The sequence below is a fragment of the Camelus ferus genome, chromosome 16 (assembly GCF_009834535.1).
Source record: "Camelus ferus isolate YT-003-E chromosome 16, BCGSAC_Cfer_1.0, whole genome shotgun sequence".
Taxonomy (NCBI): Eukaryota; Metazoa; Chordata; class Mammalia; order Artiodactyla; family Camelidae; genus Camelus; species Camelus ferus.
In genome coordinates this window covers 11,053,112-11,065,398 of record NC_045711.1, presented here as the reverse complement: position 1 = coordinate 11,065,398, position 12,287 = coordinate 11,053,112, and the positions used below count along the sequence as shown (strand labels likewise).

The 12,287-nt window shown below is 41.8% G+C and overlaps 1 protein-coding gene across 6 annotated transcripts in view; it reads left to right on the top strand.

Moving 5' to 3' along the window:
* RABEP1 (rabaptin, RAB GTPase binding effector protein 1) overlaps window positions 1–12,287 on the top strand; it is a 175,377-nt gene that overhangs the window by 86,642 nt on the left and 76,448 nt on the right. For 2 of the 6 annotated variants that reach the window (XM_032498488.1, XM_032498487.1), the window contains exon 1: window positions 9,413–9,662. The exons of the other annotated variants lie outside the window; for them this stretch is intronic. In XM_032498488.1, the coding sequence (XP_032354379.1) occupies window positions 9,629–9,662 (34 nt within the window). In that variant the 5' untranslated portion in view covers window positions 9,413–9,628. Of the gene's footprint in view, window positions 1–9,412; window positions 9,663–12,287 lie in introns of those variants that run through there. 6 annotated transcript variants of the gene reach the window in all.

The following is a 12,287-nucleotide window of genomic DNA, read 5'->3' as shown; positions in this document are numbered from 1 at the left end:
ACACTGGTTTTTCTCCTCCTTCTCAACCCACTTTGTTTCCCCAGGACTCTCACCTAAGCAGTCTCCTCTCCTCCGTCGACATTCTGTCCCTCATGTGATTTCCAGTCTCTTTACCTAATTTTTTTTCTCCGTGAATTTGAGCATATTTCTACTCAACGTCTTATTCTGAAAATTTTCAAGTTTGATTAAAAGTTGGAAGACTAGTAACTGTGAACACCCATCTGCTTCCATGAAGCCCATCAGTTGCTAACATTTTGCCAGCCTTTGTGTGTGCACCCTCTCTTTCCTTCCCTCACCTCTCCCCTTGCCCCACATACTTTATTTTTTGCTGAACCATTTGGAAGTAAGTTGCAATCAAGGTGATACTTCTCCCTTAAATATTTTAGCATGTATATTCCAAAGCTGGAGTAAAGAATTTCCTAAGTAACCATAATACCATTATTACACCTACAAAAATTAACAATAAATTTATATCACCTAATATGCCATGTATATTCAAATTTCCCCAAATCTCTGATATATGACATTTATAGAAGTTTTTCATTTACACCCAAGATCCAATCAAGATCTTCCTATTACATTTGATTGTTAATGTTTCTAGTCTCTTTAATTTTAAAACAGAGAATTCTTCCCCTGCCTTCCCCCCAGTCTCCCACAATGTAGACTTTTTTGGAAGAGCCCTCTCTTGTAGAATGTTCTAGATCAGTGTTTTCCAGCTTGGGTGATTTTACCTGCAGGGGAAATCTGGCAGTGTTTTGAGACATTTTTGATCATCACAACTGGGGAGGTGAATCTTAATCCTTTTGGGCTGCTATAATAAAATATCACAGACTGGGTGGTTTATAAACAACAGAAATTTATTTCTCATAGTTCTGGAGGCTGGAAAGTCCAAGATCAAAGTGCCAGTAGATTCAGTAACTGCTGAAGGCCCACTTCCTGGGTCATAGACTTTCTTTTTGCTATAATCTCAAATGATGAAAGGAGGGAGGGCACTTCCTCAGGCCTCTTTTATAGGGACGCTGATTCCTCATGACCTCATCACCTCCCCAAGGCCCTACTTTCTAATACTATTGACTTGGGGATTAGGACAGCAACATATGAATTTTGGGTGGACACAAACATTCAATCTATAACAAGGTGCTATTGGCGTGTACTGGGCAGAGACCAGGGTTGCTTCTAAACTTCCAACAGTGCACAGAACAGTTCCCACAATAAAGAATTATCCAGCCCCAAATGACAATAGTACCAAGATTGAGAAACCCTCGTCTAGATTTATCTGATTGTTCACTTATGGTTAGATTCAGGTTCAACTTATTTTGTGTGTATGTGAGAAACCTGCACAGGTGATATTGTGGCTTTTTGGTGGATCTCATCAGGAGGCCCTTCTTGTCCAATTGTCCCTCTTGGTGGTTCCTCAGTCTGATCACCTGAAGTGGAGACTGCTGGATCTCTCCATTGGAAAGCTACATTTGCTGCTTTGTAATTAGTAAGTAATCTCTGGGGTGATACTTGGAGATCTTGTGAATTTTCTATTACCCCCAAATATGTTACCCAGTAGTTTAACCTCCATTGATAATCCTTAGCTGAACCAACGATTACACTGGGGCTTGTAGAATGGTTGTTTTCTTTTATTCTATCATTCCTTCTGTAATTATTAGCTGGATTCTTCTTTGAAGAAGAGCTTTCCATTTCTAGTTTTCTTTTTCAATTTACCACTATTTTGGGCTAATGGAAAATTTAACTTAATATTTTACAGACCATTATTGTCGTTACTCATTTTGATGCTCAAATTGTGACTAATTTGGCCAGTTGGAGTCACTTTAAGCTGCCTCCTGTGTCCTTTTGGCATTTCCATTAGTCTTTGAGCTTTCTTTAGTCTTATTTTTTTAAGATGCTTTATTATTTTTATTTTTATTTTTCATAGTTATTGACTGCATTCCCCACACTGTACATTTCATACCCATGACTCACTCACTTTGCAGCTGGAAGTTGTTATCTCTTAATTTCCCTCATCTATTATTTTCCTCCCCATACCCTTTCTTTAGCCTTCTTAGTTTTTGTTTTTTTTTTTTTTCTTTATGGCACAAAATATGTCCAGGCTCACCTTCTACTTTCCCTGCTCCTGCCCTGAAATCATCCATTTCTCCAAATATTCCTTGTTTTTTTTTTTTTTTTTTTAAGTGGGGCATGGTGTTCAGAAACCAAGAACTAGATGCCAGATGTGTTCATTGCTATTGGAGTATCATTGCTTCTAAGCCCTTTCAGTTGACAGAACAAAAATCATGAACTCTTGAAAAAATATATACATTAAAAAATCCTGTTAATATTAATACCACCTATTTAAAGTCAACAACTACCATTCTACCTTCATCCTTTTTTATTTATATGTTCTTTTGCCCACAGTGAGAATCCTGGTTCTCAATAAAATCAATATAGTTGTGCATTTGCTCTATCCCATAATATATCCAAGAGTTTGGGGAGTACTCCCTACCTAGTGATTTTTATTAGTCTATGGTTTATCTTTTCCTTTTGTAAAAGAAAATGAATACACATAGAAACACTCCTAGAATGGCTAGATAAAGGTCTTTGAAAAATCTACTCCTCCATAACAGCAATAAAAATACAGGCAAAAAAGGTCAAAAATCAACCTTTTTAGAACTCTGGAAATTAACCAAAGTCCTGCTAAAATTCAAGGAGGATCTATTCAAGAAAGACAGCTGAAACTAGATAAGAACAGAAAGCTTTCTGGTGTTTTAGCTTACTCTAGTCCCATCCCCTTCTCCTTAGTTTTGCAGTAGACTTGAAAGTAGTAGCTATGAAAACAAGCAGCCTAGAAGCCACTGGAAGGGACAGAGTAGGTCTGAACCTCCCCCTAAAATCTCCAACCCAGAGAATTATCACCATGTGATCTGTCTGATAGCTCCCTCAGAACCTCCACTCTTGGGGCTTGTTTTTATTTGAACTGACTCAGAGTTCACTCCAAGCAAACAGTCATATCCCCAGGGCAATTGTTGAAAAAAAAAATCAGATGCAACTGTTTAACATCACAGCTGCCAGTGGTAGTAATACCAGTTGGGTGTAGCAAGAGGCTGACCAAAGAACTTGAAAGGAAAAACTGCGGAATGAGATGTCCACAGAAGACTTTGATAATATCTGACTCATCCTCGGGACTCTAGAAGGACTCGGGCTGTGCACATACCTGAGAAGGACCTGAGAGGCTTCAGTCGCTCACTTCTGTCCAAACTTGAGGCTTTGTACAAGCAGGAAGTGAAGGTAAGGCAGAGTTGTAAACCACCTGCTGATCGTTGAAGTCTTGACCAAACACATTCACAGAGCCCCTCAGCAAAGGCTGAGAGGCTTATTGGTTCGAGGCATTTAAGGGACTCCCTGTCCAATTATTAGCTGATTGTTAAACTAATTGAGCAGAGACTTTAGTGGCTGCATAGATCAGAAATACAGACTTTACAGATTAGTCCAGGAGAGTCATTAAACAAACAGCAACAATATCAACAACAAACTGGAACAACAACAAATTCTGGGGAATTGGGAATCTGATTTCCAGAAGTGCCACATTATATCATTTTGTACGTTCAGTTTTCAAGAAAAAATTATTATTCATAATGAGTCTGGATACAAAAGTATGGCCCATACACTGGAAAAAAAGCAGTCAGCAGAAGCTGCCCTTGTGGCAGTCCAGACATTGGACTTACTAGATAAAGACTTTAAATCAACTATTATAAATACGTTCAAAGAACTAAAAGAAACTGTATCTAAAGAACTAAATTAAAGTATGAGAATGATGCCTCAACAAATAGAGAATGTTAGTAAAGAGATGGACCAAGTAGAAATCCAGGAGTTGAAAAGTTTAATAACTGAAATGAAAAGTTCACTGGAGGGGCTAAACAGAAGATTAGAAGAAATACTCAGCAAACTTGAAAATAGGTCATTTGAGATCATCCAGTCTCAGAAGCGGAAGAAAAAAACAATGAAGAAAAGTGAACAGAGCCTGAGACCTATGGGACACACTCCATCAAGCATTCTAACACATGAATAATAGGAGTCTCAGAAGGAGAAGAGAGAGGAAAAAAAGAATATTTAAAGAAATAATAGCAGAAAAGTTCCCAAATTTGATGAAAAACATTAATTTGTACATTCAGGAAACTCAACCAACTCCAAGTATGGTACGCTCAAATTATGAATACCTAGCTGCATCATAATCAAACTTGGAAAACAAAACCAAGGAACAAATCTTTTTTTTTTAAATTGAAGTATAATTGATTTACAATGTTATTACAAGCTATTGACTATAGTTCCCTGTGCTATAGAGTAGGACCTTGTTGTTTATCAGTTTTGTATACAGTAGTTTGTATTTGCTAATCCCAAACTGAAAATGCTTATTAAAGTGACATTATTATACTATAATCTTTTCTCCATCAGACTGACAGACACAAAGAAGGTTGATAAAAGGCAGTGTTGGCAAGGATGTACAGAAATGGATATACACTGTTGGTATATCATTAATGTGGGTACTCTTTGAGAGTAATTCATCAGTATCTTTTATAATGAAAAACTGTTCGTGACTTTTGATCTGGTAATCCTAAGTGGGTAGGTAAGTCTCCTGGGAAATCACTCATGTAAGTGCCTAAATAGCTATGCATGTTTCTTGCAGCATTGCTTATAAATAATGAAAAGTTGTAATTAATCTAAACTTTTACCCAAACGGGAAACTATGTGAGAGTCAAAAAGAATGAAGTAAAGCCATATGTACTGACTATACTGTTAAGGAAAAAGACAAGTTCAGAATAACGTGTACAGTATGATCATACCTATTCGAGGAACATAAAACAGAGGCATGTGTTTCTGCACGTTCATAGACGCATAGAAAAATGTCTGAAAGGATTCACACAAAGCTAGTAACAGTAGTTTGTCCCTGAGAGGGGTGTGGGATTGTGTGTGTGTTGAGGGGAGGAGAGGTTGAGGGGGTACTTCTGCTTTATCTGTATTTAAAAAAAATTAGAATTAGAGTTTTACTGGAGTAATTTGAAACAAAAAACAAGAAATAAAAAGGAGGGTAACTTTAGTAGGTATCTCTTAAAATTCTTTTAAAAATGAATTCACTTGATAATAATGGATCCTTTTGTATTATTAATCAACAGCTGACATAGAACTGGAAAAAGAACTTTTAATCAACATGAGATAAGCAACACGATATAATTTATCTGCAAAGCAAAGAAACTTGACATTTTAGCTGTGGGACATTATCTAGTGTAAATGGGACAGTTCCGCTAGGCTTTGATAATATTGGAAATTTCTGCCCTGAATCTCTAGGAATACCTTCACAGACAGTTCTAAGGTTGAGGGATCCCTTCTTCCCCAGGATGGAAACGACTGATCTAGGGGGAAAAAAACAAAGGAAAGGAGAGAAGGAGAGGGGAAAGCAGACATTTACAGAGCACCTACTGCATCCTGGGGGTTAGGTGTTTTATCTCTTCAGCCTTCCTGATGCGCCTTGAGGCCGGTCTATCATCCCCATTTTAGAGATAAGTGAACAGGGGCTCAGAGAGGTTAAATAATGTGCTCTGGGTTAACAGCTAATCTGGCCAGAATTCCAGGTCTTCTGATTCTGTGCCTGGACCTCCTCCCTGGACATCCACCTGCATCTCATGAGAGTATAAGAGAGAAATCATCCTTCTGTTTGTGGCAGTCTCCCATATACGTCTCGTTGGGAGAGACTGAGGCAGGGATGGACTGGAGAAATAGTCAGCATTTTCCCACCCAAGGTCCCAGGAGGGGAAAGGAGGCTCTACTTTCCTCATTGCCTGCTTTCTATGTCAGCTAAAATATCGCCTTATGTCTAACCACCATTTCTGGTTCGAAGCTATCACCTGACATTGACATTTTGTAGCTGGAGTACGACTATTTCTATATGTCTCTATCGATTGATAAGGGTCCTATTCTTTAAGTATTAAAATGTAATACTAAAAGGGGCTAATCAGTGAGAGAGGGACCAAGGCTGGAGGATTTTGGCTGAGGACATAATGGTGTTTGTCCCTGGTGGGTTCTTCCTGGGAACGCTTAGTGAGGAAGCTAATACGCAGGTTGGGTCTTTCCATGTCCCCAAGTGCCTGGAAAGAGACAGGACCCCTGGAGGAGAGGCCCCTTGATTCTGGTCCTTCCTCCACAACCTGCACTGAAGCTGTCCCTTATTGAAGGCCAGAGACCTACCCTCTGGTCCCTTCCTGCCCTTGAGAATCTGGGTCCCAGGGAGATAGAACCCCAAAGAACCCCAATACTCCTGAGTACTATCAGTTGAATGCCAAGTTGGGACACCTAGTCTGACAGACATGTCTTTACTTACAGAAACCATAGGATAGAATTTTGAAATGGAATTGATCCAGGAAATTTTAGTTTATCTACTCTGTGCCTATTGTCCACCTTTTGGGTTGTTGTGAAGGGTAAAAGTAAATAATATATGAGAAAGTGCCCAGTAAAATTAAAAATGCAGCCAACTTATTATTGTCATTAGTGTTATAGAATATTGAGGCTGAAAAGGATTGTAAAGATGGTCTAGTCTAATCCCCCAAATGCATCAGGAATCCTATTAGCACCTCTGACCAATTGCTAGCCAGCTCTATTTGCACCCTTGCAGTGACAGGGAGCTCACTTCTCTCTCTGGTCAGCTCTGGGAAAAAGTTCTTCTTTAGGTCGAGTTGAAGTCTGTCTTGCTGCAATCTCTGGGCACATAGCACGTTTGTACCTACTGACCTCCAGGATTTTGAGGACAGTCTTCACAGTCCAAGTCATCTTTCTTTTTTTTCTTTCTTTTTAATCTCCAGTACTTCTGGCTGCTATTTCCATCAGAGAATAATTTTCAGATTCTTCATTCCCTGGGACTCCACCCACTCCAGCTGGCCAGTGTCCCTTTGCAAATAATAGTGTTCAGAAACAAACGCAGCTAATGCTGGTGATGTGACCCAACCAGGGCAAAGTGCAGGAGAGACATCACCTCCTATAATTCATACTCTGTGACTCTATTTTTCTTCCCCCAATGGTGAATTCTCCCAAACATTACTCCGTGACTCTATTAATGAAGCACAAAATGAGTGCTTTCTAGCGGTTGCATCAAATTTGCTCATTTTAAGCTTATGATGGGCAAATATCCCCAAATCTTTCTCACCTGAACATCAACCTCCCAGATTTATAATTAGTTTGAATGGACCCAGGTTAAGGAAATATCACACTGCCAGCACCCTAGACAATTATTGGCTTTTAGGTGCTATTGTTAATCACATGCCCTTCCCTCCCTAGTTCAGAAACCACTGTCATGACTTCTGTGATACTGGTTCTCTTCCTGTCTTTACAGTTCACTACATATGCATAATGTTTAGTTTTGCCTGTTTTAGAACTTTATATAAATGGAATCATGCTTGTATGTATTATTTTATAATTTGCTTCTTTCCTTTGAAATTATGTTTGTGAGATTCATCTATTTTGAATATGTAGCTGTAGTTTGTTCATTATTATTACCGTACAGTATTCCATGGTATGAATAGTTAAAAATGTATTTATCTACATTCTACTGTTGATGAGCACTTGGGTTTTTTATTTCTTTACTGTATTATAAACTATGCCACCTTAAATATTCTTGTACGTGTCTCCCAGGCCATGTCCAATGTGTCCAATAAGTAATTATTACATGTGTTTAAATTATTACACGTGTTTAAATCTTATCTCCCAATTTCAAAATATTAGAATCATGTCTTTAATACTTAATAAAGGCTTTGAGCACACACTACTTTTCTTTAAAATATATTCTGTAGGGGATGGACTGTTTCATATTTGCCTAAAAAGATGAAAATGTACATAACTTCTGCATGCTCCTATGTAATTTCCAAACTGCTTTTTCAACCTCCTCCTTGGCATGGGGACCTCTAGCTGTCCAAACCAGCAGCCTGACTATTTCTGAGTGACCTCTATCTTGAGGGCCTGGCTTCAAGCCCCAGATTATCAATGGCAATAAAGGTGCCTCTTACTCACTAGAAGGAGCTCCTCCTGAAGAGGGCATCAGCACCTGCTATCTTTATAGTCCCTGCCTAGTATTAGTCATCCCCAGACAGGGTGCACTGGGCTGCCTTATCCTGGACAAAGGTCTCCATGCCGAGCACGAATTTGCTCACCCAAGAAAGTCATTTAATGAAGGGTTAGGGAAACCACCCTGCTTGCCTTCTCATAGGCACACCAGACATCTAAGGATATTCAATGCTCAAAAAACTTGAGTCTGTATATAGGTCTTTACCTAATGTCAACAGGATCTGGGGTAAAAGTACAAATAGATGCCATGTGTCTACTTAAATTATTTAAAATGACAAATCACTCTTAACTGTTACCTTTAACATAGTCTATTCTACCTTGACAAATACACATCTTTAAAGACACTGAAGACCAGGTTCAAATTTAGAATTCCTGGATTTCTTAGATTTATGCACTTGAATGAGGTGGTAGTGGTAGCTTTGGCCTTGGCCCACCTGCCCTCTCTTCCCATCTCTGTCTTGCACTAGGGATCCCTGGACAGAGCAGCTCAAGTGTCTGTGATGTGCCACCTCCCCCAAACACAGCTGCCCTTACCCACTTTTAGGGCTCCCCAGACTGAGCTAGAGAGGATGGACCTGGGGAAGAGACCATAGCCTCCAGCCATTGGGGAGGGAATTCTGGGATCACAAGTTCCCAGAACTTGGTCTTAAAGGAGGGGCGCAGATGCCAGGTGGGCATGTCCCCTGGACCCTGTGGAAAGAATGTGGCCAGAGCTGGGTGAGCCTCTTATGTATGGCACCTATGCCCAGGTATAAGGGCGGTGTTGTCTGCACATCATCTCTCCTCTCCCTTCATGGGTGCAAGGACTGTGTCTGGTTGCTGCCCCAGCATCTACCACGGTGCCCGGCACTTAAAAGTCACATCACACGTACACAGGTGCGTAATGGAAAGTACGCCAGAAACAGTTCCACACATTTTACTTCATTTAAACTTCTCTTAGCCATTATACTGACGAAGGCTGTAAGGTTCAAAGAGGTTAAGTGACTCGCCCAAGGTCACATAGCTAGAAGAGGCAGAAGCTGGATTTGTACTCATTTCACCATAAAGCCTCCTCTCTCGCTCTCTTTTTATTATTACTCTTTCTTTGCCTCTGTCCTAGGGCGGAGGACCGCGAGTGGCTCCTCTTGGTGTCCCGGCCCTTCTCACCCAGGCTCGCCTCCTCGCCCCTCCCCCCTCCATCCCACCCTCCTTGCTCGCCGCCGCGGGCTCCGCTCCTCCTCCAGCCTCCCCCCGCGCCGCGCTCCCCCTCCCCTCGCGAAGCCCCGCCCCGCCCCTCAGGGCGACGTCACGTGCCGCCCCATCCCCCCGCGCCTGCGCACTGCTTATTTCCCGCTGTCAGGATGAGGAGGCGGAGGTCGGCGCTCGGGTCCGTCTCTGCCCGCGGCTGTGGCGGTGCCGGCGGCTCCAGCCTTAGCGGTTCCTCCCTGGGCGGCGGCGGCGGCGGCTCGGTCGACGCCTCCTCCGCCAGCTGAGCCGGCGAGAGCCCAGGACGCCGTTTCCCTTCCCATCCCCGCTCCCCAAGGCCGGCCGCCTGGCCATGGCGCAGCCGGGCCCGGCTCCTCAGCCTGACGGTGAGGCGCCCACCATGGCAGGCGCGGCGGGCGCGGCCTGCCAGGCGCCGGCGTCGTGGGGGGAACCTCCGGGCAGCGGGAAGGGCGCGCGCAGGCCCCGGGGGTGACCCCTTCGGGCGGAGGCGGGAGCGCGCCCGTTTGGGCGCCGGCTGCGCGAGAGGGCGGCGCGGGGGCCTGGGCGGCCGTCGCTGGGGAGGGGGCGGTAGGCGCCGGCGGCAGGGCTGGTCTGGGGGAGGGGGCGTGGGAGGCTACTGGGGACCCGGCAGAAGCTGGGGAGCTTGGAGAGGGAGCTGCTGTGGGTAGCGGTGGGACCGGCACGTGGGTTCTGCCCGTGGGGAAGATGGAAATCGGGAACATGTGCTATATTATTAGTAAGAGAAAAAAATTGCTCAGGTAATGGTGGTGTGCCCTTTCCACCCCTCCTTGCCTCCCCATCCATGTCACTGAACGGTTTGCACCCAGTTTTGTGACATAAAACTAGTTGGGATCAGTAACTGGATTTAGTAACGTTCCTTGAAAGGCAGTGTGGCTTACTGGTAAGTGCTGAGGCCTGGGCGCCTAAAGGACCTCGAGCCTTCACTAACAGGCCTATTCGAATTTCTTGGCCTTTTTGAACGTCACTATCCTCATGAAAAGAGGTTAATGCGTGCCTTTATATTTTATCTGTAGAGGTGGGAACACATATGTATGTAAAGTGTTATTAAGGGGGTATTTGGGAAGAATGAGAATGATGTTTGAGAATACTGAAGTCGAGGAAACAATGGCTTTTATAGCACTTATATTCTTGAGAGGGGAAAGAGCCCCATCCTGAATAGTTCAAGTTGGTTGTCAAGAGTCCATGACCTTCTGGGAAGTGGACTAAGCTCTGCTTCAGAGATTGACCAGATGATTCCAGGTTTTACTACTTGGAGTTATGTTTGTAAAGAATGTGCTTGGTCTTTGAGAAGGTACTGCTGTATCTGAGAGAGAGAGTTCTTTCAGGTGTGATTCTGTAATCAGCTTAGCATCTTTTAAATGGAGTGGAATGTTGGGATTTGGTGCTGAGCACATACTAGGTGCTTAAAAACTTGCCTTGGCCTAGGGTTGTCTCTTAAGACGATCTTTCATGAAAACCTTACTCTTCTTTCTTGCTTTTGGGGAACCTGAAACAATGTCATCAGATTTTAAAACCAGCTGCTAGCTTGGAAGTGTGCTCCAAAGCCTTAGGCTCTAGTTTTAGGTTTTGTTAGTTGCCTAAGGAGAAAGGTCTAGTACTCACACCTGGAGTTGTGTAAGAATCTGCTTGCTGTTTCTGTTTCAGTAGAAGAGAAGGGAGGCATTTGTGGTGTGCTGTTAGAGAGAGGAAACGGGAGAGAATGTTTTCAGGCTACATTTTAATTTTCACCTTCTGTGTTTGGTGTCAGGGAAGAAAACTTTGCTTTTCCACAAACGCCTCTTTGTTATTGCAGACAGAGGCAGAATAGAGAGGAGCCCCGGTGGCTCCTGGTTCTGATCTGGAGTGGTAGGTATGCTTAGCTGGCTGCTGCCTTCTCTCAGAGTTGCATGGAAACAAACTGTCTAGGGCAGCTCAGGTGACATGACCGTCTGGAATAAAAATTCCCTGCCTCTTTCTAGATGTGAAATGGTCTTCTTTGTAAATAGGCAGAAGTGACTAAGCACTTGAAAGAGGCTAGTAGGAAAAATTAGCTTTAGGAAATCGTATATTCTTAGTACAGGTTTATTCCTGATTTTTCAATTCCTGTGATTCTAGGGTGAGATTTAGTTTACATAAATTGCAGTATTTATTTTCAATTAGTGTAGTAAATGAGCACCCACAACTATTGTTCACAGAAGGAGAGAGAATTTGGTATATTTGAGAGCTTTGTGTCAGTGTCTTCTTAAAAGCTTATCTTGGGGATTTAATTTTTTTCTTTGGCTGAACTTAATATAGATCACTTCCTAACACTTTAGCTTTAAGCGCACTTGATTTTCCTAGCCTGGCTGATTAAAAAAAAAAAAAAAAAAACGATTGCAGAATTCTTTTGAGTCAAACTGACAGTAAAGATAAATTTTAGTTTTTGGCTTTAATCTTTCTTTTATCCCATTTTAGAAACAGTTGTCTTTTACATTGACATTGTTTCCTTTTCCTTTTTTGACATGTTTGTTTTTCACAGAGGTACCGTAGTAAAGAATTGATTTGTGTGTATACCGACAGGATGAAATATAATAATTTTCTTTTCATTCTTTTTAATTCTTTATTTTGTAAGTTTTTTGAAAAAACATTTTTTGATGATGCATCTTCATTTATTCATTTAGAACAAAGGTAACTTAAAACAATATATTAGCTTTTTTTTTTTATTTAGGGGAGGAGGTAATTAGGTTTATTTATTTACTTATTTTCTTTAGTGGAGTTACTGGGGATTGAACCCAGGACCTTGTGCATGCTAGGCAGGCTTTCTACCACTGAGCTTTCCCCTCCCCCAGAACAAAGGTAACTTTACTAGCCAAACAAATTTCAGCTGATTATTTCACTTTACCTAGAGAAGTCAAAGGCTATGTATAATATAAAATTTTTCGAATTTTAATATTTTACAATCCAAGTTAGATGTATTTGCTTGTATTGTTGAAATCTAAGTTAGAAGTAGA